The following is a 26,838-nucleotide window of genomic DNA, read 5'->3' as shown; positions in this document are numbered from 1 at the left end:
GGAGGAAGTCACACTAAATTGATAACAGGGCTCTCTTCTGGGAAAGGGGGTGAACTTGGGGGAGGGTTTTGGCTTTTTATTGTATGTACCTCAGGTATTTTTTAAAATAAAAAATATATATTCATGATTTGAGTAAATAAATTAAAAAAGATAAAAATTGAAAAATAAGTAGAGTCAAGGAGGAACTCGCAAGAGGAGAGATTTGCCAGGATATGGCAGGAAGCGTCCTTTGGCTGAGCCACAGTGTCTACAGATGGTCCCTCCTGCCCAAGCCCAGTGACACACCAGGCGCCTGCATTCCATCCCTTCTCGCCTTCTTTAGGACCTTGTTCCTTCCTGCATCCTCCGTTCTCTCTCTTTGGATCTTCCGTTCACTACAGGCATACTGTAGGATTTCTCATCTACAAATATCTCCCTGATCTTTTATGCCCCACCTCCTATCACACCACCCCATTCCTCTGCCCCCTTTACTAGGGAAACTTGTTCCAAGAGTCGTCTACGCTCACCTGCATTTAGTTAATCACCTCCTGAACCGAGTCTCTCCGATCAGGCTTCCATCTCCACCCCACAGACATTTTTCTGGTCAGAGCGTCCCCAGGGTCACCATCTTGCATACCCTCCCAGTGGCCATAGTCAGGCCTCCTCTTCCTCTGCCTTGAGCGACATTTGGCCTTGGAAACACATTCGTCACTTGGCCTCCAGGACACTAAAGCCTTCCACTTTTCTTCCTACTTTGAGGGCTGTTGTTTCTGTCTTCTCTTCCCAAGCCCATACATGTTGGCACCCCCCAGCCTCTGTCCTCAGCCACATTTCTTTTTCGCACTTACTTCTGGGAACTGAAATTCTCCATTTTTTGCTCTCAGGCCTGATTTACACTCTTAAAATTATGGAGAAACCCAGAGAGATTTTGTTTATGTGAGTTATAGTGGTGAATATTTATATTTTGGAAATGAGAACTTCAAAATTTGAAAGAACATTTAATTGTTAATTCATTTGAAATAATAATAATACCCATTACATGTTAACATAAATAACATTTTTTCCTTTTTAAAATATATACATATATATATATGTTTTTTTTTTCCAACCCCTACCTCCAATTAGTGAGAAGATTGGCATTGTTTTACCACTTTTCAAATCTCTTTAATGTCTATCTTAATAGAAGACCACTGAGTTCTCATATCTGTTTCTGCATTCAGTCTGTCATATGTTGTTTTGGTGGAAGTAGACGAAGAAAATCTAGTCTTACAGATGTAGGTGGAAAAGAGAGGAGTGTTTTAATATCCTTTTTAGATAACTTTGGATACCCTTCTTTAATTCTACACCAAAACTTGGCAAATTGTAGTTTCTTAAAGATTGACTAGCTGCAATGTTGCATCTGAAATTATATCAATGAACTCTTTGCACCTTGTTTAAAATGCATTGGTCTATCTTGTACTTTGAATGGGTCTTTTACCCATGCATGATTTTATATATCATGCACTGGTCATTTAGAAACTATTGATTCACTGAGTTATGCAGATATTCCAAATGTTGATACATTTTATGATACAATATTAAAAAACTGTATTTGTTGCTAGTATTGTATATTTCACTGGAAAAGTCTTTGCCTATTAGGAAGCTGTCAAGTTTATGGTAGAAGATACATGTTATCCAAAATTCAAATTTTTCTTTGAAAGCTCAAATTTTATGATTAGCAGCCAATGCTATCATTTGTTTTCCTTTAAGTGACAAGCTCATTTCATTCATTTTGGATAAAATACCTACCATATACTCATGTCTTTTTCAATAAAACTGGTGTTCCATGAAAAACTGACTAATTTCGCTCTCAGATCACTCACACAAGTGCTTTTCCTTAAGACAACCATCATATTTTGTATGCAGCAGAAGTGCTTTATGCATACTTCCCGTTTCATCAGATGAAATTATCAAAAAAATCGTGTACTTACTTTAATAAAATTAATGATGTTTTTCTGCTTCATAGGCAACATTTTCAAGGGAAGAAGTCCCCTTCCCCCCCTCTTTTTAAGCCAGGAGTGTGTGAAGGCCACAGTGACCCCAAATGTAGATTGGTGCTACTGCTCTACCCACCATTACTTTTCCACCATCAGTACAAATGGCTACACCGTGCAAGGCCAATACTGCTTTAGTATTGTTGGGAAAATAGTTTTTACCTTGTGAACCCCGTGAAAGGGTTTTAGAGATGCCCCCTCCCAGGGGTCCATGGACCACTGACATAAACTATATCTCCCTCCTGTCAGCCTCACCAACTTTGGACGACCCACTCTCTGGCTAATTATTGTTTTGCAAAGTATAATTATAAAATGGCTAATCATTTGCAATTATATCACATGTAATTTTTGAATAATGGTTTTAATAAGGTTATTAAGCCCATTAGTGTTTAGTACTTGTCTTTTCTTTTTTTTAACATGAAATTAGGTTAGCAAATCTGAGCTGCAAATCCCGTCTCTCCAATTTTCTGTTTTGAATGCCCCATGTGACTTGGTGTGCAGTTATACGCTGCTTTTCAAAATTGTTCTCTACGGGGTCAGAGAGAATAGATAACCTCTAACACTCAGATTCTAGGACACTTCTAATCATAGACATGTGTTTAAATGTCCTCAAACAGCATTACTGTGCCACTTATAACAATGGCTTTGTCTATTTCTTTCTAAGTATTTGCTATGCTTCTGGCCCCAAATAGCAAATTTAAGCCAGAAGCAGAAGGAACAACATGTACTCGAGAAAATTCCATCTAGTTTGCACCCACTTATGCGGACCAACTGATCTCACTCTCATCTCCCTAGCTTGCTGTGGTAACTTTGGTAATTGCTTTGGTTCTTTTGACTTTCATGGCATTTTAGAGCTAACTTCTGCTTCTTACTTAAATTTCTTTTTCTCTAAAGCTCTGATTGCTGGCCCATTTTTCCTCCAGTTCCCTCTGCCTGCAGCTTTGAAGCACCTCTCTATCCTTTAGCCCCAGTCAGCACTGACTTTCAGAAGAAAGGGGTTTGGACAACCACAAATGCTCAGCTTAGATGTGGTTCGGTCCAGGTGGTTATTTTTGTTAAGGATTTGGAGTCCCCTGTTTCCCTCCTGGGGTTTGCTTGGAGGAAACAGTGCACATAAGGACAATAATGGAGTACCATTTAATTAATAGCTGGTCAAGTACTCAGTATCACATAGTGCAGGGCTTACTAGGCTCCACCTTATTGCACAGTCACCCTGGCCCTGGAGAAACATGGTTCCTAGAACATTTCAAGCTCCGACCGACAAAATGAGCTATATCTTGTCTCAAGGCACAGCTAGTTAAGGGGTGGAGACAAGCATATTTGGTGGAGAGAAGCAGGTGCCTCTCTCCCCAACAGTTCCCTCCAATGTTTCTAAATCAAGCAGCATCATACAGTAGGATGTAGACTTTAACATTACGCTGCCCTATAACCACCGTACTTGAGCCCTGGAGAGAGCTTCAGAGATCACCAGGAGCAAGCCAGGTTCATCATCTACATGAGGGCCTGGGGTGCTAAACGTCCTGCCGAAGGGCACACAGGACCAGAGCCCTTGTACCTGCGAATGGTCTTTCTCCTCCTTCACCGCAATTCATGGGGCCCTGGAATGGCAGACGCTGCCTTTAAACTAAAAGCCCTTCCTTCCTGAAGTTTTGGTATTGTTTCCCATCCTACCTGTGTTACTGGGCATTGCTTCTTTAACTTAAAAAGGGTTTTCCTGTTCCATTAATTGCTTTGGAAGATGCTCTGAACACAAAGAACTATTTTTAGTCTTTTAAAATTGTTTTTCTTCTTCTCGCTTAATAGCTCTCCTCCCTATTATCAGGCTTCAGCCCCCAAGCTACCAACCTCACAGAGGTTATTTATTTATTTATTTTATTAAATTTATTGGGGTGACAATTGTTAGTGAAATTACATAGATTTCAGGTGTACAATTCTGTATTACATCGTCTATAAATCTTATTGTGTGTTCACCACCCAGAGTCAGTTCTCCTTCCATCACCATATATTTGATTCCCCTTACCCTCATCTCCCACCCCCTACCCCCTTACCCTCTGGTAACCACTAAACTATTATCTGTGTCTATGAGTTTTTCTTTCTCATTTGTTTGTCTTGTTCTTTTGTTGTTTTTGGTTTATATACCACATGTCAGTGAAATCATATGGTTCTCTGCTTTTTCTGTCTGACTTATACAGAGGTTTTTTGTTTGTTTGTTTGTTTGTTTGTTTGTTTGTCTTGGACCAACTCAGTTGCTTTCTGAATCACACTGGAAACAGAACAAAACAAAACACATGGTTTTAAGGGATACTGCACTTTGAATTTTCTGAAGCCCAAGAGTCAAGAGAACAGACTTTGTTTATATCGTCTGAACTGAAGGACAGAAAAATTTATAAAACTGAGGGATCATGTTTGTTTTTGATGCATGCATGTAATTTCAATTATGTTACATTCATTGCATAAAGGAGATATTACATTTTGAGAGGGGTGAGGGGAATAATGGAGGAAGGAAACGAAAGCAATCATTTTTTTCTCCCCAACTGCATCTTTTTGCTATCGAAGGTACATTTTCCAAAGAACACTGTTACTACCCAAAGCATGCAGCTGATTTCAGATGGTAGGAAGCACTTTCTAGAGAGCCAGTTGAATACAGTAGTCCATAAATTCTATCCCGTGTTAATAAGCATTTGGACTCACAGGGACACATGCTTAAAATGCCCATGGAAGCTGACCACATCTGTCACAAAAGCTGCTTCTAGGGCAGTGTTCTTTTTCTTCTCCTGATTCCACCAGAAGAGAACCTCCTTCATATGCTAATGTCTCCTTAATATATATAATTATAATATATATTATAATACATAATATATATTACACACTTTAGAACTCTTTTTATTTTAAGAAGGAGATTGGCCTAGCATAGATTATCTGCAGGTAAAATTTTCAGTAGCGTATGTGAGATAGTTTAACAGGAACGATTGCTGGGAGGGACATACTGAATGGGGACACACAGGGGTGTCATGCTGCTATGTTTCTGATTCATGGAGGAATCCACTGCAACTCAGATTCCAGACACAGAATTTTCTTTTCCATCAAAAGGAAAAGAAATAGCTCTGCCAGCTGAGTGGCAGAGATCACAGGCAGAGTACACAGAAACAGGTGGCACAAAGAGCCCTGGGAGGGGGACACCTAGAGAGCTTGGGACCCCAAAACACAGAAAGAAATACCCCGCAGGGGAGGTATATCTTAGAAATACAACAGGTAAGGACAATACTAGAGTGAGCGTTGAGCAAGTCACATAGGCATTCAATAGGGTTTTCTAAACAGCAATAGAGCACCGAGTACAAGAAGGTGTGAAAGCAGCCCAGACCAGCTCAGGATACAGATGATTGTCTCATAAGCTCACCTAGACCAATCGCTTCTTTTGTGAGAAGATGTCGGAATCTCTCTTCTGAGGAGAATATAAAATTATAAACCATACATATCTGAAGACTTGCAAATTTTCCTCTCCCTTTCACCCCATGGCCTTTCCTTCCAAGGAAGATGTATGCACCTGCTGGGCTCTGATAGGAGGATGAGTGGAAACTGCTGTAGGATGAGAGGGCTGGTGGGGTTTCACATTGATGAGGGAGTAGCCCCCTGGTCTGAGGGCAGATAGACCTCAGACAGAAAGGAAGAGGGACACTGGCTCTACCCGTCACCCCCAACAAAAACTAAAACCCACTAAACAGTTTGCTTGGGAACAGGAGCTAAGTTTGGGTAGAGTTCTTGGAGGAATTAGATTTAGATGTGGGGCACTATTGTGTGAGCTGTAAGTGGAAAGAAATGAGGAACAAGTTTTCACCGTTTTAACTGGTGAATGGATTCCTCTTTCATTCTTTTTCTGACTCCAGTGAAGATTGAAGCTACTTGGTAATTAATTTTAAACGTCAGACTGCTATTTCCTCCTAAATGCTTTCTTCGTGAAGCTTTAGGTCAAAGGATGGATGGATTTTATAGGGTTTATATGTAAATGTAGGCACCATTAAAAGTGCAATATACTGTACGCATGTCTCATTCATAATGAATTCCTTTTGTTTGTGCCATAAAAACCTTGATGTAGAGAAACTCCTCGGGATTTTAACACATAGCTGGATTGGATGGAGGGCACTTAAATATTATTTTCTCAATTTCAACATTGACAGTGGGGAGATAAACAAGACTCTCTTTTCTAGAATGTTGCTTTAGCTGGGTTGTCTCTGGATGTAGTAATATTCCAGGTGACAAAAACAATAGCAACTGTAGCTGAGGAAAGATGAGTTGAAGGTGGGGCTCTGAGGGCCCCAGACTGCTGGGAGTGTGGGGAGTTTGGGGAGGGAATAACAGGCACATGATTGACATCTGAAACAATGTATGCCACACCTCCACGTGGGTGGGGCTTCTCTGGTTCTTGGTCATTTCCCCATCTCCCAGCTACGCTCTCAAATAAAGGGGCAAGAGCTACAGGAGTCACGTGCTGCACACAGAATGAAGACATACACAAAGGTCGGGAGTTGTGAACTAGCAGGGCCTTTGCTCACCAAACGACTGTCTGGTAAAATGGGACCCAAGGTTTCATGACGACACCTCCTACCACTTGTTAATGTATGACAAGTTTCTTAACTTGTCTGCTTAACCCTTAGATTCCTCAACTGCAAAAAGCAGAAAGTAATACCACCAACCTCACAAAGGGATAAAATGAAAAAAATCTCCATAGAACAGCAAAATGCTTGGCATACAGTGAATGCCTTGCAAAGGTTACGTTTTACTATCTCCAGTATCGGTACTGTTAGCATTATTACACTAATGACAAGGACCAGCCGAATTCTTTTTACATGATTAAACTTGAAAATCTACACCCAATTTTGAAAACATGTCTCCTCTGTTTTCCCAATATTCACAGATGATTCCTACATAAATCTGAATAAGGTTTCATGAAGGTTGGTTATCTTCCCTAGTTTCTTCTCTGTCTCTTTCATCGCCCCAGTTTCCTAAATCCTTTGGGATTTGGGCCCCTTGCCTATCACCCCAAGGGATGACTTCCATGAATCCTTTCTCCAGTGAATCCTGTGGCTCTGTGTTGAGAATTGTCTTTGGGCACATTTATCTCGTCTTATTATCACTTGTACATTTATCTCATCTGTCCTACTTGATTATAATTGACTGTAGAGATGGGACAAGCCTTATTTACCTTTAAAACATCTATAGATGTTTTAGAAAACACCTATAAAACTACCTGATTAGGTAGCAAGTATCTAATAGCTATTTTTTAAATAAATAAGTAAAGATATCAAATTATTCATGATGTGCAACGTCCTCCATTAAATAAAAATGTTGTGCTACCATTATGAATGGTTGTTCCCGGGCCCCGAATCCACACGCAGTCACACACAGCAAGTTGGTTTTTGTGTCACTAGACTCCATGCATTGTGTCTACCTTCCCATTTACAGCATTAAAGCCAGGATGACTCCAGGACCTTGAGGCTTACCTACTAATTTTAGCCATTACCTTTATAAATATTAATTTCGGAGAGTAAATACTCCAGTTAACTTCTTTGTCCCTTGACACAGAAAAATGTAGTGATGTGTTTGAGTATTTTGTATCCAGCGTCAACTCTAGAGCACCTGTGGCAGGAACACCTCCCCCCCCCACCCCCCGTCAGCACGAATACAGTACCATCTGCATCCTCTCCCACTGTATGGCTGACTCTGTGCCAGAGGTGCATTTGTTGTATGCCACCACGTTCTAGAAGTAATCTTAATAATTCTCATCTCAGCATCTTGGGAGCAAGCCCCATCTCCTGCTTTATTTTCACATAGATACAGGTATTGACATGTTTGAGAGTGTGCAAACATACATACCTACTAGTAGGGTTCAGAAATCCGGTAGCACCAGAGAGCTGGGGCCAGTTGAGCTCATTGGTAAGAGCTGTTGGTAAATTGAAGAAGGATTTCTAAAGAAAAAATAAAGTGGTAATTGTCAAAATGGTCATTTGTTTTCTGCAGAGAGTAAGACTGTTCGCTGTGTAGCCATGCTTCTCTGTCTGTCCGTCTTTCATCTCTCTTTCTTAATCTCCCTCTTAAAGGGACTTCGGCATTTAAAGCATATGCCTCTTTAACCATCACCAGAAAATTCATGAAGATCCACATCAGACATAAACTGGCTTCTATTTGCTTCCATGGAATATGCGAACACGTGGGAGCTCATACTCATCCCTCCTTTGAAAGGGATGTTTCAGTAGCTGGCTAAACTTTCCACTCTTTTAAATTCACTGAGCTTTTCTCCATATTTTAGTTCAGACATTCATGAAATCCATTGCCTGAAACGCAATAATATCCCAGCCCTCAGAAAAGATGGCTTCTTGAGTTCAAAGCTATGCCCTCAGTCAATAGATGGTGCGTCCTGACTTCCTGGGGGTCTCAGACACCTTTGAGAATCTAACTATGGCTCCTTTCCCCGTAAAAGATGGACATATACTCAACATGGCCTATGATTTCAAAGGGCTCACAGACCCCCTGTGGCTCTTGCACAAACTCCGCACATAGAGTGTTGACAAAATTAGGATTCATTGAACCACATTTCTATGGCGTGTGCAAAATCAGAGAAGAAAAATGTTATTGGCTCTGTCCCCTTATTGTTTCTTTCATAAATGTCATCTGGGATAAACTATGAAGTTTCTAGAGTTGTTGAACTCATAGAAACAGAAAGTAGAAAGGTGGTTGCCAAGGGAGGGGTAAGGGGGAATGGGGAGTTGCTGTTGAATTTGTTAGTATACAGTTTCAGTTTTATAAGATGAAAATGTTCTAGAGATTGGCTGTATAACAACGTGAATATGCTTAACACTACTGAACTGTACACTTACAATTGGTTTAAAAGGTGGATTTTATGTTATGTGTATTGTACCACAATTAAAAAGTGAATATGCAAACATTTAAATTTCAGGTACACAAGGAATAAGTTTTGGTATAAGTATATCCCACGAAATGTTTGGGACATACTTAAAAAAATTATTCTCTGTGTATCTGAAATTCATATTTAACTGGGTGTCCTGTATTTCACCTGGGAATCCTAGTTTGGATAAAAACTCTGAAAGCCAATGTTCCCTTTTTGCCTTGGCTGACAGGAAACCTCAATGTCTGGCTTCAGGAAGCAGTTTATGTCAGGCGTATAGGGTCATCTCCTTCACGTGCCTACCCTCGGGGGATACCATTTCCACATTGTATTACAACAGTGTTTGAATTTGTATCACAAGCATGCACTTTTTTGTAATCAGAAAAAAATCACACACCCAATAAAGATACATTTTCAAGTAGATAATAAGAGAGAAGTGTGACCTTTCCTTCCCTCACGGTCCGGATTCAAATTCACTTTAGAAAGCTGAGCGAGGAGAGGAAGTGAGCAGGAGGCAAGACCACATGCCATTTGAGAAACTATATTCAATGCTATGGTAGCTTTGATGTGAATTGCCTTTAGATATTATCTATAATTTATGTTTAATTTTCAAATATCGTTACAGAAGGACTTGAGGCTTTCATGTCCTTCCAACAGGGGCATATACTTTCAATGCTGAAGACCACGCAATTCCAGTGACTGGCATGCAATTCCCCCTTAGCAGGAGGTACCCATTACTTTCTGCTCAAAACCTCACCATCACTGTGACTCACTTCCTCTCTGTTTTGGTTTCTATTTCTCCTGCCACTATAAATCAAATGTTTTCTCTGTTGTCTTTTTAATCTTTTTTTTCCCGTACGTGTTTCTGCTTGTGTGTTTGCTGTAGGAGTTGAAAATCCTTCTGTAGCAGTTCTTCTACAGAAGATGAGAAAAACAAACAGAACGGATGAAACTCATGAGATGTGTTAAGCCGAGATAGTGAGTAAGCAGGTGGCTTGTGAGATGTAGGCAGAATTAATGAGCGGTGTTAAATAAGTTAGCAACCCGTAAAACATGTTAAATGTTTAAAGAACAATACAACACTCCCCCACACCACTCTCACCTTTTTCTCAGTTACGCGCACAACGACAAACCCCAGATTTGGGAAACTGGGTATGGAACTAGGCTTCTGATTCCGCATGGGCCCCATCTCCCTTTCACAGGAAGAAGTTAGACAAGAAGCTGCTGGCATAGAGAGGTGTGTCTGACACCCTTTGCAGCCTGGAATAATAATGGAGGGGAAACGGCTTTGCTCCAGGAATCAGATCTGACCTCTAGGTTCGGCTCTACAAATACAGTAAAACGCCGTGGTTTGGATACAACACATTAGAAGTGGAATCCATACTCCATCTAGCCCCCATTTTCTATCAGGAGTGGGTAACAAAATTCATGTCCCTGGTTGGGGAGGAGGAGATTTTGAGGGAAGCGTAGGACAGGAGAAGAAATAGTCAGCAAGCCTGTCTTGGGAAGTGAGGGCTCCATGCCTCCACCATTCTCCCACTTCAGTCTTTCTGGATCAACCTGAAGAAATGGGTGTCAGCTACCTGGGAGAATCCTGGACTCCTTGTTGCTCTCCCAGAAGTCCCAACCAGCCCTGGAATTGTCCCCATCAGGATTGTAGCTGGAGTGGACAGCGGCTGGTGCTGAATTACAGCTGAGACTGAGTGGGTTTTGCACCCGCAGTTAGAGCCCCCAGAGGGCCCAGGAAGGTCAGTCAGCTGCATAGGTTTCTCCTGGTCATTTGATTAACCTTGAAATAGTGCAAATCCATGTTCTCTAGGTTAAATATTTTAGACTTCACTTATGGTGTTATAGTGAGGTTTTACTCCTCCTCCTAGCTGTGTCCTCCTCCTAGATGTCGTTTCATGGGTCACAGTTTCAGTAGCTCCGATGCTGTGGATTATGACCCTATCTACTTCCACAGGGCTGTTGGCAGGATCAAAAGACACTGAGAGGTGCAGGCTGACAAATAGAGTCCCTACACTATGTAAAGCATCATATTTAGGGCAGGTCATCTACTGTCCCTTTCCAAGTGGACTGTCCCAGTTTAAGAGGAGTGAAGTTTATTGCCAGATAATAATAATAATAAAAAGATTTGGGCAGACAAATGGAAGCCTCAACCTATTTTTTCTTCCTTAGTAAATTTAGTAGATAAAAATGAGAACTAACAGCCATGAATAGCAAAGGTTTTATAGAGCTTAGCAAAAAGAGAATGGTTAAGTCATATCACATTAAACACAGAACGCCTTATTTTTGGAACATTATATCCAAGATAGTTCTGGCATTTCAGGCAGGAACTACACAAATTAAGATTTCCCTCCTCACCTCCTGCTTATTCCTCTTGAGTATTTACGTTCTCAGGAATCTCATCTTAAAGGTACCTTAAATGTACATATGTGCGAAGACTTAACATTTACTGAGATAAAGCTTCCAAATTTGTAAAGAACATCAGAAACTAAATGAGTATGATTACATCAACTGCCACATTGCTTCCAAATTTCTCCTGATCTCATCCAGTGTTTTTATGTCATCGTTGGCATGGGTACACTATTTTGGTGTCATATTGTCATATAACATTACTCTCTGTGTTTGAGTGTGTGTGTGTGGTTGTGAGTGTGTGTGGTTGTGTGTGTGGTTGTGTGTGTGTGGTTGTGTGTGTGTGCCATGTGTCTAAGCATCAGGAAAGCCCACTGGTTCTCATTTTTAATGACTATTTAGTAAATACCACACTTTGGATTTGGGAATATTGTAAGCCTCAGCTTCCACAAGCAACTTCAGTTTGGGTTTCTAAAAACATTCTTAAGTGAGAGAAAGAACACTGACATCAGGAACACATTTGTCTGGTTCTGCCAATCTTCCAGTGACAAAGGGAATATTCTTGGTGTCTTTATTTCACTGTTTACATTTGAGCCTCCCCCTGCCTGCAGCACTGTGGACAATGTGCCTAGTGTAGTCCCTATTCTCATACTCTTACTGGGTTAGACCTACACTGATGATTTTCACATAGTACAAAATCAGGTGGAGGAACCTACAGCTAACAGCTGATGGAAAAGGATATGAAAAATATCATCATCAGTTACATGAGAGTTTTTAAAAATTTATTTCCCAGGAACTAAACTGTCAAAGCAGAAAGATTTTGTTGTTTTTACCCAAAGAAGAAAATAGCACTGAGGTTGATCTGTTGATAATAGAGCCAGAGTCTCAAGGCCTGTGAATCAGACACCTGCTACGTGGTTTCAGCACTGGGGCCACGGGTCTCCCGGTCCTGTTGATCTGCCTCTATTTCATCGGTCTTGCAGGTGGCTTTCCTCTAGCTTTATGCCTTTCCGTCCCCACAGGGCCACCACACCTGCCTCCTGCCTCCGAGGCCACTCCTCATCTCAAATGTCCCCTCCACCCCCTCACTACCTTAGTACATTTTCTTATAAAAACACCAAATTAAGAAACTGTAAGGGTCCTTCTTGACCCTCACACAAACTTTCTTGCTCTGGTCCCATTCCTTTCTAAAGGTTTTGAAATGTGGATAAATCCTGTAAATGAATGTATACCCATTCGTGATGCTGTAATGTGTTATATTTCCCAGATAACTGTTGCATTTCGAGCCAGAGACGGGAAGGGAACTAATACCGAGTTTCCCTTATATGCCAGGCACTGAGGTACGAAACTCACACAATTTATTTAACTTCATTCAAGAACTCTGTGAGGCAGGGATTTGTCTTTCTCCCTCCCTTTCTTTCTCTCTCCCTTCCACCAACAGTTTTTGAGCAACTACCATGTATAGGATTCTGGACATTACTTCTTAAAAAAGAACCCAGACCTCAGAGGAACTGGAAATTAAATGATTGTGCCTCAACCTAATTAGAGGTACTGAAAAAAGACCCTTTTATGTTGGTACCTCTAGTCGCTGGTTCTGGCCCGTGGAGGATTTCTATATTTTCTGTTGGTGGCAGAATTCCTGACACTGGGCAGCACAGGGCCAGGAAAACTGGTGAACAAAACTCAGAGGGAGTTTGGGTGATGTGCTAAGGTGACAGAGCTGGTAAATAGTGGGGGCTGCGATTTGAACCCAGGTTCTGGTAGAACTAGAAAGGGAGAGGGTCCCAGTAGGCATGGTGCACTGTGAACCTCTGCTTCAACAGCCCTCTTGTGTCTGGCCCTGGCTTGCCCCCTAAGCTGCCAAATCTCACAGAATCACACACAACGTTGGCTAAGCTGCGTTTGCTAGTTGTTGAAAATGAGGCTTCCTCGTTGCCTGCTGAGGGGATGGTCTCCAAGACATTGCTTTAGGTAAAATGTTCAGAAATCCACAGACAACCTGAGAGTTGCTGCCATCTTTTCCTCCTCTGTTTTTCCTTTATGGAAGTCATGCATAACTTATGAATAACATAGAATGGCTATTTTGGGGATAAATACTGAAATGATATGTGGCCCTACACAGACCCCTACAGACATACCCCACTCACATATTCCCAGGGCCTGTTCTGGCCTGACATATGCTGGGGAAAGGCAACCACGGAGAACAACGCGCACTGCCGGTCTGGAGGTTTGTCTTTCAATGGGGCCTGGCAGATGGCATTCTGGGAGATCGGGGCGAGCACTAATCATCTGGTGTCTGCCTGTATAATCTCAGGCTTACCTAGGTCAGGCAGCACTGTTCTCACGAGCAAATGCTTTGAAATAGACAACTTCAAGGATGTAGTTTAACTCTCTGAGTTTGATTTGTGAACTTCCGAATGCCAAGAGCACTGGAATGAGTCTCACGTTGAGGTTCCTGTAGTTTTATAATTCACCACACACACACACACACACACTGTGAGAGAGAGAGAGAGAGAGAGAGAGAGAGAGAGAGAGAGAGAGAGAGAGAGAGAGATTACATGCCAGCCTGTGATAGGTACTCTGCTGACTATTGCATTAAGCTGTTGGGAGCTCCTTTTTCATGGAGCTACCACCTAGAGGGGCACAGACAGTCAACACTTCCCAGTGGGGTAGCCTTGAAGACTTTCCTTATTTCCCCTGTGTCTCAGTTACTTTATGTGCAAAATGGGCTAATAACAGCACCATCTCCCTGGGTGGTTGAGAGGATTCGAAAGGTAATCCAGGTGTAGAGGCTGGAATTGTAGGTGCTCAATAAAAGTTGGCTCTCCATGGTATTGGTAGGAAAGTCCAGGGTATTGTGTCAGTCCACTGAAGGGACACTGATCCCACATGTGGGGCTCAGGGAAGGAATCTGAAAGAAATGCTATCTAACATGAGTCTTATCAGGTTAGCAAGAGGACCAGACAAAGAGGGATGGAGGAAAAATAGTTTAAGCATTAGCGATACCATGTGCAAAACTCCAAAGCTAAATTCATCCTATTGTGTACAGGGAAGACAAACACCCCCTCCCCCCAAGCCAAACAAAACACCAAGTATCCCAGTGACCTGTTGCTCTAATAAATTACCCCCAAATTTAGCAGCTTAGAACATACTACAATACATGCAGACTAGTAACAATAACTGCTCAGCTCTGGGGCTGATGCCTGTTCAATGCATACGTAAACTTCACCTTGAGCTAAATAAGTGATTTTCAGGGAAGAGGTGCTGCATTTCATCTTTGACCCTATGCTAGTTCAATAACTTATGGGTCAGGGAAGAAATAGTCAAATAAAGAATTCTAGCAAAATATGACCAGTCAACATAACAGACTGAAAGACAACAATTTTTCATCATTTTGCCTGAAAATAGCTCTTTTTATTATTTTGTTACCTTGTCAGCTCCTCTTAGTTTCTTTCTTTTCTATTTTCTATTATTTATTGTTTAAGCTCTAACCCCATGGTTTATTTATTCAGTGAATGAGTTGAGGGATACGTTTATCTCACTGTCCCACAGCAAACTGAAACACATTGTGCAGTTGCACGTTATCTACCGAATTCAATTCTTTTCATCTTATTTCCAGAGTGATTGGAGAACTGTATCCAACTTCATAAAAGTGAGAAAACAAGAGTTTAAAATGTCCTGCTCTTACAAAGATAATCATAAGTCAATTCTTTCATGGGGCCAGTGAAACAAATCCTTTCACAAACAGAAACTAACTCTTCTGAGGGTCAGAAACAAGCAACAAGGGTGCATATCATAAAGGTTGACCCTTTGATACCTTCATTAGGTTTTGTAAAGGTTTGGTCATTTCTAAAGCAGTCAGGCTGCCATTTGTCTGGGGTAGGGGTAGTTTTTCTTTTTATTTTGAGATGTAGCATCCAGAATTTGACTCTGGAGGAAGGCCAAAGTCCATCGTCAATCTATAGAGGTGAGAACACGGGAAGTCGTCACTAGGGCACCAGGCCTGAACGGGGCTCTCACTCCCCACTATGTCCCTCATATGAAATGATCTCATTCTCTTCCTCTCCCCTTTCACCGTCTACCAAGAAGCGGCCACAAAACCTTGCTGCTTCCATCCTTCCAGCTTGCACATATGACGTCCCTGGGTTCCTGTTGCAGCCTCTGGCCAGCTCCACCTCCTCACTCTCCCCCTACCATCTTTAGCAGTGTATCCCAGAATCACGTGGAGGAGCTTCTCTAAAATACAGATCCTGTTTGGGTAGGTTTGCGGTAGATCCCTGGAATCCTTATTTTTAATAAGTGCCCTAAATGGCTGCCGTGACTGGTCAGGTTTGGGAAATGCTGATCTCCAGGCTACTGTAGCTATCCCATGTCCCCCTCCACAGGGCACCTCCTATCGCCCCAGCTTCTACTCATGGCTCCACCTCTCCCACGCCACTCACCACCTGTGGGCCCTTTGGACCTCCAGGTCCTGTCAGAAGCTCTTCTTCCCACTCTAAGGTCTTTATTGATCAACTGCTACTCATGGGTCAAGTGTTGGCCTTCTGTGTATGGCGCTCTCCTCTGGCTCTCACCACACCCTTCACATGCTCAACTAATTGTATCTAACACATTAGCACCAAGACAGAGCCAGCAAAATTTTTCTGCAAAGGGCCAGACAGTAAACGTGTTAGGTTTTGCAGGCCATTTTGTCTCTGTTGTGCCTACTCAGTTCTGCCATTATAGTGTGAACGCAGCCATTGACAACATGTAAGTGAATGCGTATGCTGCATTCCAATAAAACTTTATTTACAAAAACAGGTGGAGGGCTGCATCTGGCCCCAGGGCCATAGTTTGCTGACTTTTGCTCTAGGTTCTGACAGACTCAGTTTGTATCTGGGCACCATGTTTAACTGCATTATTTTGCGTAAGTTAGCTAACCTCTCTAAGCGTTTGTTTCTTTATCTATAAAATACACATAATAACAGGGTCATTTCTGTATTACATGAGAGCATGCCTGGCATTTGGTAATATGCTATTATAATTGTGAGTTTACTTGTCTGGCTTCCAAACTACACTTTAAGCTCCTTGAGGGTAGAGGCTGCTTGTTCCATCTCGAGCTCCAGTTGTTCACTCTTATTGATTTTCTCTGACCTTTGTAATAGAAGTCCCACACTGTTAGGTGGGCACATGGTTCTCGATGATTGGGTGAGAGAGAGTGATGTGTGCCGCCTCAATGTTAACTTCTTCCAAAGGATGCATGTGCCCTCACTTGGCTCTGTTTCATTCCTACATGTGGGAGGTGGCGAAAGAGGGACCCAGAGGTGGAAGCTGAACTCTGAGAATGGTCTAACTATCCTGCCACCCTTGGACTACCTCCCTCTGGATTTTTATATGAGAAGAAAATACATTTCCATCTTAAATCACAGAATTTTGGAATTCTTTGTTACAACAGCTAGGCCGATACCCTGCCTGATTCATAACTAGTCTTTTAAGAAGAGCTGACCTACCCACCCTTCTTGCTGGCTCTCAAAATGTTACCAACATGAGACCATGACCTCATTGTCTTCCTGATCGACTTTCCTTTTTTTTTTTTTTTTTTTTTTTTTTTTGTGTGTGTGTGTGTGTGTGTGTGTTTATCAATTAGGCTTTAAATTCTTGGCTCGGTGATGCTGCCCTCAATTTCTGTCCCTGGAATTGTTGGGCTTTGTGCTTCATAATGCTCCCTTTGATTTTCCTCTAGGAATTAGGCTTTAGCTCATACCTCCGACCAATCCTCCAGCCATTTCCGTCAGTAGGAAATCCCCAGGAAATCATATGGAAGCCAGTCTTGACCCTCAGGCATTTGAGAAGGCTGAGCTGGGTGATCTCTGTCCTTCTCATTTCTCTAAGGAGTGGCATGGAGGGATGAGTTGAATGAGTGTTGTGTAATAATCAGGTCCAACCATCTAAAATGATTTCTAAATGCCAAAATGTCTTCTTTCCACATCCCAACTGGTTTGAGATTCTGAGTGTTTTCCCTGTGATGAGTGAGTGCCATGAGACCCATTTTGTGGCTGAGGAACTCGAGCGAGAGTGAAGCAAAGTGGCAGATACAATTAACGAGGGGGTAAGAGATTGCACTCCAGTCTCGGCAGCACACTGGGTTGCATAGGCGGCTAGTGACTCACGCTGCCTCCCCGTGAGGAAATCTCCATGCAATGTGCTGGGAGCGCAGGCATGTGGGCTGAGTAATTATAAACGCCTTTCAGAAGTATGGGGCTTAAAATAATTGCCTCTTGTAGTTTTCAGAACACCGAGTGTTTGTCTTTTTAATTCTCGCAGGAGGCAGTGAGGGCTAAGATCACTGATGTGTTCAGAAGAATGAGCCTCTGCCAGAGCACCCTACTTTGCTGGCAGGTAAGATATCCAGGGCAGGAAGAACAGGGCGCTGAACTGATCAGAACTCAAGGCACAGCTCGCCTGGTTTGTGCTCCTAAACAGGGAGAGAGAACAGAAGAACCTTCTGTCTCTTGTGACCCGATCACTGCTGGGGAAAAGGATTCACCACAGTGAACACAATTCTCTTTTTCTGACAGAATAAATGGAAAGCAACTAGGACTGAGGCTTCTCACTCTTTAGCATCTTTATTCTGCCAACCTGCAAGATGTTTGAGGAGGAGAAAATGTCATATTGTCCAGTATTACTAAACAAGAGCCTTTTCTCCTCTTAAAAAATATAATAAAAAAGTACTCTGAGTCTTAAATATGTCAGGAGCCGACATGAAATTAGCTAAGGTAGCACTTCCATATTTTGTATGCACCATGAAAATCAGCCCTTCTGCTTAATGGATACTTTATGTTCACTGATAAATTCAGAGAGTGGGAAGGAGGGCAGGTTAGTGAGAGTCAGGGTGGGAGCCTTGCTTCTTACGTCCTGGGCTCTCAGTGGGCTAATACAGAGTCACCAAACCTGACCTACAAACTCATGTCGAAGAGAGGAATGAAGCACATACAGGCGTGAAAGACTGGAGCCCATTTACTCTCGGGTGAATATGCATTTTCTGCAGCCAGATGAAGGATTCATTGTGTCCTTGACACAGCACGAAATTCAATCTGCGCCTCCTTACCCTACAGACAACAGCCTGCCAGGGGTCGTGCTAAGATTTTATAACAGTGCAGACAGCAGTCTTCGCTAGCAAAATAAACATTTGGGAAATTGTGTTTCTGAGTCCCTTCTCCCTCCACTTCCCCCAACCCCAACCCATCATCCAATCCTGGTTCAAGGAGATGCAGCGTTTAATATTTTGGAAATAATTTTTGAACAGATGGGGAAGGAAGCAGGAGGCCAGCCTCTGTTGCTGGCCTTGATGGTCTCTCTCCCTCCCTTTCTTTTTCATCAAAACAACTCAAGCACTGATTGTTTTTTCCTTTGGAAGAAGAAGGAAAAAAAAGACAGCATGAAAGTATTTTCAGATTTGTTCCTTGTTTTGCTTTGAAATCTAAGTTGAGGTCTTTTGTGTAACATGGGGACTCATTTTGAACCTGACTGCTGAGGACATCTCGAAGAGAAGCTAGGTGTGTTTAAGGAGGGAGAAGGGAGCACTGTCGTCTTCCTGCTCCCAGTGGAGTGAGGCTCAGAACCCTTCTCGTCTGTAGAGGCACGAGGGTGATTCTTCACACTCTTTTTATTGAATTACAAATATCTTTCCAGATGAACACACTCCTAATCTAATTAGCTGAAAACAGGCGTCCCAGGTGCTACACTGCTTAACTAGAGGATGGCATGAACAGCAGAGGAGAAGCGGCTGCTGCCAGAAAGATACCCGGCTGAGGCTTCCTTTACGATTGGCACAGTTGGGAGGGGGTGCATTTGCTGGAGTGTTTTCTGCTTTACAGGGAGACAAAGGCAAAAAATGTCATGTGCTCTCATAAAGCAATGGCCTATTTGCTTGTCTGTGTTTCCCCGTAAGGCCTGAAGGACCTGGGTTCTTGCCATCCTCTCACCACTGTATCATTTGCCCCTATCACAGGGCTTGGCACGTGGTAGGTCCCAGGTTAGTATGTGAGGATACGTTATTTATACTTGTTACAAAAATCACAAGCCAAACAACCAAAACATGAGAGATCTGAGCTCAACATACCTCTTGGATGTCTGCTTTGCATAGTACTCATACTTAAGCTGACTTCCCATGCAAATGAGGAGAGTCTGTAGATAGTAACTTTTAAAAATGGGAAGGTTTTTTTTTTTTTTACAGAAGTATGATCCATAGCCCCCCCACCCCCCCCCTCAAAAAAAGAAACCATGAATCAGCTTAATATCCAATCTTTGGTGAATGGTTTAATAGATTATGGCTTGTACACTAATAAATATAGACTAATTAGCAGTGTGGAAAAACGATTATGATTAGTACTAACTGTAAAAAAAGGAGAATCACCAATTGTATACTTGCTATTCTTGTGACTCCATAGTGTGTGTGTGTGCGTGCGTGCGTGTGTGTGTGTGTGTGTGTGTGTGTGTGTATGGTGGAGGTGGAATGCTGAGGAAGAATGAAAATATACTGAGAAAAGGTTAAGATGGTAGTGGTGATTATTTTGCTTCTCAAAATTGGTGCTAATATTGACTCTATATCTTCTTTTTTTCCTAAGAAAAATATTAAAAAAATATTTTAAACTAATCTTATATTCTGAAATGTTAAAATGATTCTCTCTGGGTGGTAGTATTAATTGGAACTTGAACGATTTCTTAATAATTTCTGTATTTGCTTATTTTTCTCCATTGCATATTTAACATTTAAAATTAGATAAAAGTAATACAGCAAATACTCACTCCCTTCCCTCTGTTACTTTGGGCTCACAGACCTCTTTGCCCATGGCCATGTGACTTGTTTTGGAGCATGGGTAGATGGTGGATATGATACAGCTAATGTGTTTGTGTAGAAGGCGTTGCCCTCTTGCACATCTGCTATTACCATGAAAAGAACACGCTCTGGATAGATTGCCTGACTGAGAAAAATGAGACATGCATGGAGCAGTTCTCCACCCAACACTCAGTGTGGGGCCCAGACCAACAGAGCTCATTCTAGAACAGCTGACCCCAGACAACACATGTGTGCATGAGAAGACATGACGATCGTTCTAAGTCATTGAGATTTGGGGTGATTTGTACAGCATTATTTTGACAGTAACTTGGTGATAAAGTTTCATTTTTCATTGTCAACTTTTTAAGCAAAATCTCTCTCTTTTATTCTTTTTGTCCCATCTGACTTTCTTACCAAATGGTATCCCATAGAAGTGGCCAAGACTCGGAGTGACGAGGCTAATGTTTAGCTTGGAGAGGAACGTTAACCTGAAGAGACACTTTTAAGAATGCTAGAACATCAAATACTTGAAATATATGACAAAATGACACTAAAACTGTGAGGTTTTCCCTACCATCAATAGCATTATTAACACGTTAATAAGATTCATGAATCTCAATTATCGTTATGCTCAATTTGGGTTCCTCATCTGCCCTATATCATTGCTGTTCTCAGAGTTATTTATCTCAAAGCTATTTATGTACCACCACAAAGTGACAGGGGATGGGGTGGGAGAAGGAAATAGCTCCAAACCAACCAACAAATGTTCATCTGCAGTATTTCAATCAGTTCCTTGTTGCAAACAGCAGATAAAAAGAATGTTACAATTTAAATTCCAGTCATCAGGACTGCAGGAGAGGGCTGGCTGCCTGGTGTGGATGAGTGATTTCTTTAAAGTGTCTTCCCAGTGGGTCTTTCTCTTCCCCAGAAACATAGCACACTGCAGAGTGAGCTGAGGCTCTGGCGAGAGTGGAGAGAGGTTGTCCTCCCCGGGAGAACCCTAAAGTGCGGCACCCTGACCTCGGCCTCCAGAGGCCCAGAGGCACGACGGGAAGGATGTGCAGAGGTCAGTGACCAGGCTGGGTAGCTGCTAACACTGCCCTGTGTGAGTTGTGTGTCAACCTACTGTTGTCTGGTTCAAATCCAGCGCAAGATTCTAAAGCATTTTCACAACCATTATTAGCTAATTGAAGCACAGGACCTTGCTTGAGATTTTTCCTATCTTCATTCGGAGTTTCTGGTTAGGTGGCTTGTTCAAGATGACACTGACAGGAAACGGTTCTGGCACCTGTTAGCTGTGTGAACTTAGGCAGCGCACTCGTTCTCTCTGAGCACATGTTTGTAAAGTGGGGCTATGCTGTAGTAACACTTACCTCAGAGGGCTTTTTTAAAGATTAAATAAAGCAATGCTTTGGCTTTTCTTCAGCATAATTTTTAGGTACTCGCTGAAAACAAAGCAAAACAATCCCCCAAATCTTGTAGTTATAAAATTCGGTACATACCTTATACAAGTTCACTGAAGAAAAGTTCGACAAAAAAGTTACCCAGAATTCTACCATCCCAAGACACTAGTGTTAACATACTGATCTACAACCTCCCAATTATTTTCTTAGTTTGCAGAGTTAGCCACACTTATAGAGTCACAAAAAAATGGTCCACACACAGCATTTTGTCACCTGCTTTTGCCCCTAATAAATTATCAGAAACATATTTTCTTGCCAATGAATGTGTCTATAATACATGTATTAATGATTGCATGATATTTCATTTGATGGGTGTAATATAATTTTACATATCTAACTGTATCCTGTCTGCCCATGAAAACTCAGAGCCAAGTATAGCCCTTGGTGCTTAACAGCAATAGGCATTCAGGAAATACATGTTGAATGAATGAATGAATGAAATGCTTCTAAATGTTAGGGAAAAGCATTGCTTACACATGAAAGTGTGATGTGACTGTTCATTTGTTTGAGACTCTTTGGGCATCACGAGGAACATGTCTTCAGTAATATGTGGGTGGTAATAGGTTTCTCCTAACAGCACTAGTAGACAAGATGTCTGAGGCATATGAACATTTAGAACACAGAGCTTTGGCTTAGCTATTTTGGGGAACTCCAACGGCTATAGCTTAGAGGTCACCTTCGAGTCACCCCCATATGAGTCTTTACCCCAGTTGACACAAGGTCTCTGGCAGTACAAACCCAGACATCTGACCTGGTAGTGTATTGAGAAAGACGTGAAAAGGTTAGAAATGATCACCTTTACTTGTTTTCTTATTTGGAGAAGTGCTAGATTTCAGTTATCCTGTTATCTATCCTGCAGCCTTTTCTAACAATATCATTCAGGTTTCCAGTCCCCAAATCATTACACAAATTCAGTTCTTTCTCTAGATTTTGCTTCCTTTTTATATAATCTTCTTGATGTTTTTTTCTGATTTGTCATGAAAATAAATGTAAATCGATCAACTTTAAGTTGTAGCATCAGGTACTTCTTCACTTAGGTGGTCTGTTTGCTTTAATTTGACTCAGACTAGAAAAGAGTATTCTATTGTAATAATGACTTCTACAATTCATACCTTCACAGTATTTCTTCTCATATGGAATTCCATCTTTTGGGTCAACACCCTTTAAAACAAAAATGATGAGATTAGCAGTTTGTTTTTTAAATGTATGAGACACATACACCAAATCACCCCCAAATGGCTTTAAAAGTACAAAGGCAAAGCAGTAGATAAAACTGTTTGAAGTCTCTAGAGCTCTAAATCCATCATAGCAACACTCTCTGTGAGTTGAGCTTTAAGGAACCGGGGACAGGAATAAGGAGAGATCCAGAAACTGGACCATCTCATTCTGAAGGATACACGACCGGGTCCTGGAGCTCTGGAAGCGTTGTTCCCAGGGAGCAATGGAGGCCCCACTGAGTGACTGGGACACAAGGTCAGAGAGGTCTGACATCTCCAGTGCCTAAGGATTGATACTTCTAGAACAGAGATTCTCAGTAAGGCTGATTTTGTCCCCCACTTCATCCCAGGGGACACTTGGCAATGTCTGGAGACATTTTTGGTTGTTATAGTGGGGGGCAGGGATGGGAAGCTACTGGCATCCAGTGGGTAGAGGCCAGAGATACTGCTGAACATCCTACAATTTACCAGACGGCTCCAACAATCAAGAATTATCCCACCCACATGTCAATACACTGACACTGAGAAACCCAGACGTGAAGTTGGGCCTGAGTGGGACTGAATTACCACCACTGAGGGGACTTCCTAACACTTCAAGCTAAAGCTGCCCACTAGTGGAGCACTTTGGAAGGTTCACGGAGAGTGTGGATAACTTGAAGGGAAAGCTTTAAAAAATATATATACACACACACTTTTGTGTTTTTTTTTGTTTTGTTTTGTTTTCTTTTGTTTTCCAAACTGTGGTTTGGAGAGTACTGGTATTCCACTAGATAGTAATAGTATTAACATTATTCTAAGACAAAAGAGCTTGGGTGTCAGAGGTGTGTTCGAAACTGTGTTCACGCTCTTGTTCTTGGAGGTTCTTCTCAATGTACATTAAACAGTAGAGATGCTGAGAAATCTGGAAGTGAACAAAATTGTTCAGGGTTCTTGGACCCAGTACTTCCTAACCTTGACTACAGAACCCCTCCCCCACACTCCACACTGGAGAGACAGTTTGGGAAACATTGGGCCTGATGGTTGTAAAATCCCCTCTGAGGTTATGCTTTTGTGACCTCGTGAGTCATTTTTCCTCTGTGGAAAGGAACAGGTATGAAGGTGCTATGTCTTTCTGTCATGACTGATGGGGGAGAGGTCTTCTCCTCCTCATGAAGGGGCTGTGTGACTGATGATATGGTGAACTGGGGTATAATCTGTTCTGTCCTCCATATCTCAGCAGCCAGGGTCCTGGAGAGAGGGAAATATTTACAGACATTTTCTCCCTTTTATCCAAGCAGATAAAGGAGGCAACTATTCAGAGGCACTTTATCTCAAGGCTGGGGAATCTTGAACTTCAGGGCTCCTCTCAGCATAATCCCTGCTTGTGTGAGGGCTGAGAGTGGCTGGGAGCTATAGAATGTTCCAGGTGGAGAGGAGAAGCTGAGCACTCCTGCTAAATCAAAAAAGAGATCTCAATAGAAAGGGACCTGAAGTTCCAAGACCCTAATAATTTGTGAGAATTTCTTTTCTTGTTTTAATTAATTATTTACATTCTGTTGAAGGTAAGGAGTTTACAATTCCTTTTCTTCATGAGGACCCCTCCCGTCATACAAGCTCGAGACCCCACAAAAGCTGGGTCTGCTGCCATTGCTGTCCTCAGATAAGTGTTTGCTTGGCTTTCCTCCTTCCTTGCCTTTTCTCTGCCAGGAAGCAGTAAATCCATTATTCATAGGGAACCGGACTAGGTGCCATGAGATGTGGGAACTACAGCGTAATTTCCACTCTGCCTGACTGGCCTGAAGAAATAGAAAGAAAATGGCTGCAGTGACATGGTGACAGCAACTGCTTTGCTCCAGCTGCTGTTTGGGATGCCGTACAATTTTGCCAATACTACTCTCCATTTAATATCACACTGTTCAAAGCAGAATAAAGGGATTAGGTGTGGGTGACCTTAATGCTTACAGGGTCTGCGGCGGAAGGAGCCTCACGTCTTCTTACACCATTGACACGCTTCCTGTGTGATCAGAATTCTACCCCCAGTTCCACACAACAGAAAAGGAGCTGATTTAGGCTGTCATCTCTTCCTTGGGTCTGACGAAAGCCAATAGGCAGTGGGGTTTTAAAGAGGGCAGAAAGTAAGAGAGCAGGGTCCACTTTGAAGTCCGTTGCTTACCCAAATGCCATTACAGTTTGAATCTTGATGTGCGTCCCAGTTGTGTGGCCTAAGAAGAAAATATCCACATTGGTCTTCAGCATGTCCTTGTCAGTCAGTGAATGTTAGCTTTATGGATGAAAGCATAACTGAGTTCTGCACAAAGAGTTCTCCATAGACAACAGGCTCTTCAAGGAAGGGCACACGGGAACCTCCCCTCGCGTCTTTGCATTGTATTTGTTTTAGACAGTCACGGGGCACCGTGGCCCCAACCCAGTCTTTTTATGGTTGACCCTGTTCCCAAACTGAATTGTGGTGGAACGGGGCTGGTGAGCGTATGGAACAAATCTGCTGTCCCTTTTATTTAGGCAAAGCCATTAAAAGATGCCTCTAAAACCCCCGTATCTAGTTAACTTGATGCTTTGACACTGTAGTCACAGCCAAGGTAACATATCCAGTTTTTGAAGTCAGAGATGTGATTGGCTGGACATTGGCCCAGGAGGAAAATACGGCACGTGCTCCACCCACAGCAGCCCTCTTCTTACTCCTGGTAGGAGAGGCTGCAGTTTCTGGGCCCAGTCCTGCGAGGAGAGCTCGTGCAGGAGGCTGGATAAATGTCCACAGAAGCCCGTTCACTCGGTTGTCTCTCCCACGAGACTGTAAGCTCCACGAGGGGAGGCTTATTTCTATTTTGTTTACCGCCCAGCATGGTGCAGAGTGCCTGGCACTCAGTAGGTGCTCGATGAGCATTTCTTGAACAATTGATGTTCTTGTTTCACTGAGCTTTACTTCAACTGGGACATGGGGGGCCCTTCTCTCCGTCAGCACAAACCCCCTAGGCTGGGGAAAGGAATTAGTTTTCAAAATCAGTGAACAGTGTAGACAGTTACCTTCTGCCTGGGTAAGCCATGTTGTCGCCGTCATTGCAGTCTCTCCCTCGCCAGTGATAGCCACGCAGGGTCTGAAATTGAAGAGTGCACACGGGGAGGGTTCAGTTCTGCTCTATGTTAGCCAGGGAGAAGGGCTGTCAGAGCTGAACGAGAGGTATTGAAGTCTGCAATTCTTAATTCAAATGCAGTCTAAGAACACTGAAGATTACTGAGCAAATTAAGATTAACATGATAAAATATGATGTGTAAGGTGAAATGTAATACAGTACCAGGGCCAATAACAAGTGGTAGTGTGTGTATGTGTGTGTGTGTGTGTGTGTGTATGTGTGTGTGTCTGCGCACTGTTGGGTAGGTGTCTGTAGGTGGGTATATGGGGGTGCATGTGTATATATGGGGGCATGTGTGCACGCACATGTGTAGTTATGTGAATGTATGCTGTGCACATGTGTGTATGTACACACATGTCTGTGTACATGTGTGTTCATGTGTGTGTATCTACGTGCACATAAACTGCAGGAACATCCAACCCTCTGAATTTTCTCTATTAATTACCAGTCTGGTCAGGCTCTAATCAATTGGTTATTGGGTTAAATCATTCATCACTATACTGGATAATTTAAAACTCTCTAGCTAAACTGGTTAATATATGTTGCAACTGTCTGCCTTGAAAGAATCATGATAATGTTGAACACTGTTTTTATTTCCCCCATTCCCAGGTGGAACATCTGAGATCTCATGAACTTTGGAAAGTTTGTGACATCTGTTACTTGCTTCTTTCTTTCACAAAGAACACCCTGACATCCTAACTGTACTAAATCAAATACACACACTTGCATAAACACACACACACACCTCCTTAAAAAAAAGTTAAGTTAAAGTAGGTTTAAGAATTTCCAAAATAATTTACAATGGTTTTCAAGGTAATTGTAATCCCCATGGAAAATTCCAGCTGGGATTAGCTTCAGGAAACAAAAACCCAGGTCCAAGATCCACTTCGATGGTCCATGTATTATTATTATTAAGATGCCAAGAAATCTGTAAACATTTGAAA

The 26,838-nt window shown here is 42.2% G+C and overlaps 1 protein-coding gene across 1 annotated transcript in view; it reads right to left on the bottom strand.

Annotated features, from left to right (window-relative positions):
• AOAH (acyloxyacyl hydrolase) overlaps positions 1-26,838 on the bottom strand; it is a 136,072-nt gene that overhangs the window by 53,041 nt on the left and 56,193 nt on the right. The window contains exons 8-10 of the mRNA XM_081079479.1: positions 25,788-25,858; positions 22,662-22,710; positions 7,884-7,975 (exon numbers count right to left, since the gene is read on the bottom strand). Coding sequence (XP_080935605.1) covers positions 7,884-7,975; positions 22,662-22,710; positions 25,788-25,858 — 212 coding nt within the window. The remainder of the gene's footprint in view (positions 1-7,883; positions 7,976-22,661; positions 22,711-25,787; positions 25,859-26,838) is intronic.

Source organism: Rhinolophus hipposideros (genome assembly GCF_964194185.1).
Source record: "Rhinolophus hipposideros genome assembly, chromosome: 18".
In the NCBI taxonomy this organism is placed as follows: Eukaryota; Metazoa; Chordata; class Mammalia; order Chiroptera; family Rhinolophidae; genus Rhinolophus; species Rhinolophus hipposideros.
Note: the sequence above shows the minus strand (reverse complement) of the source record. Positions and strands in the feature narration are given on the sequence as shown.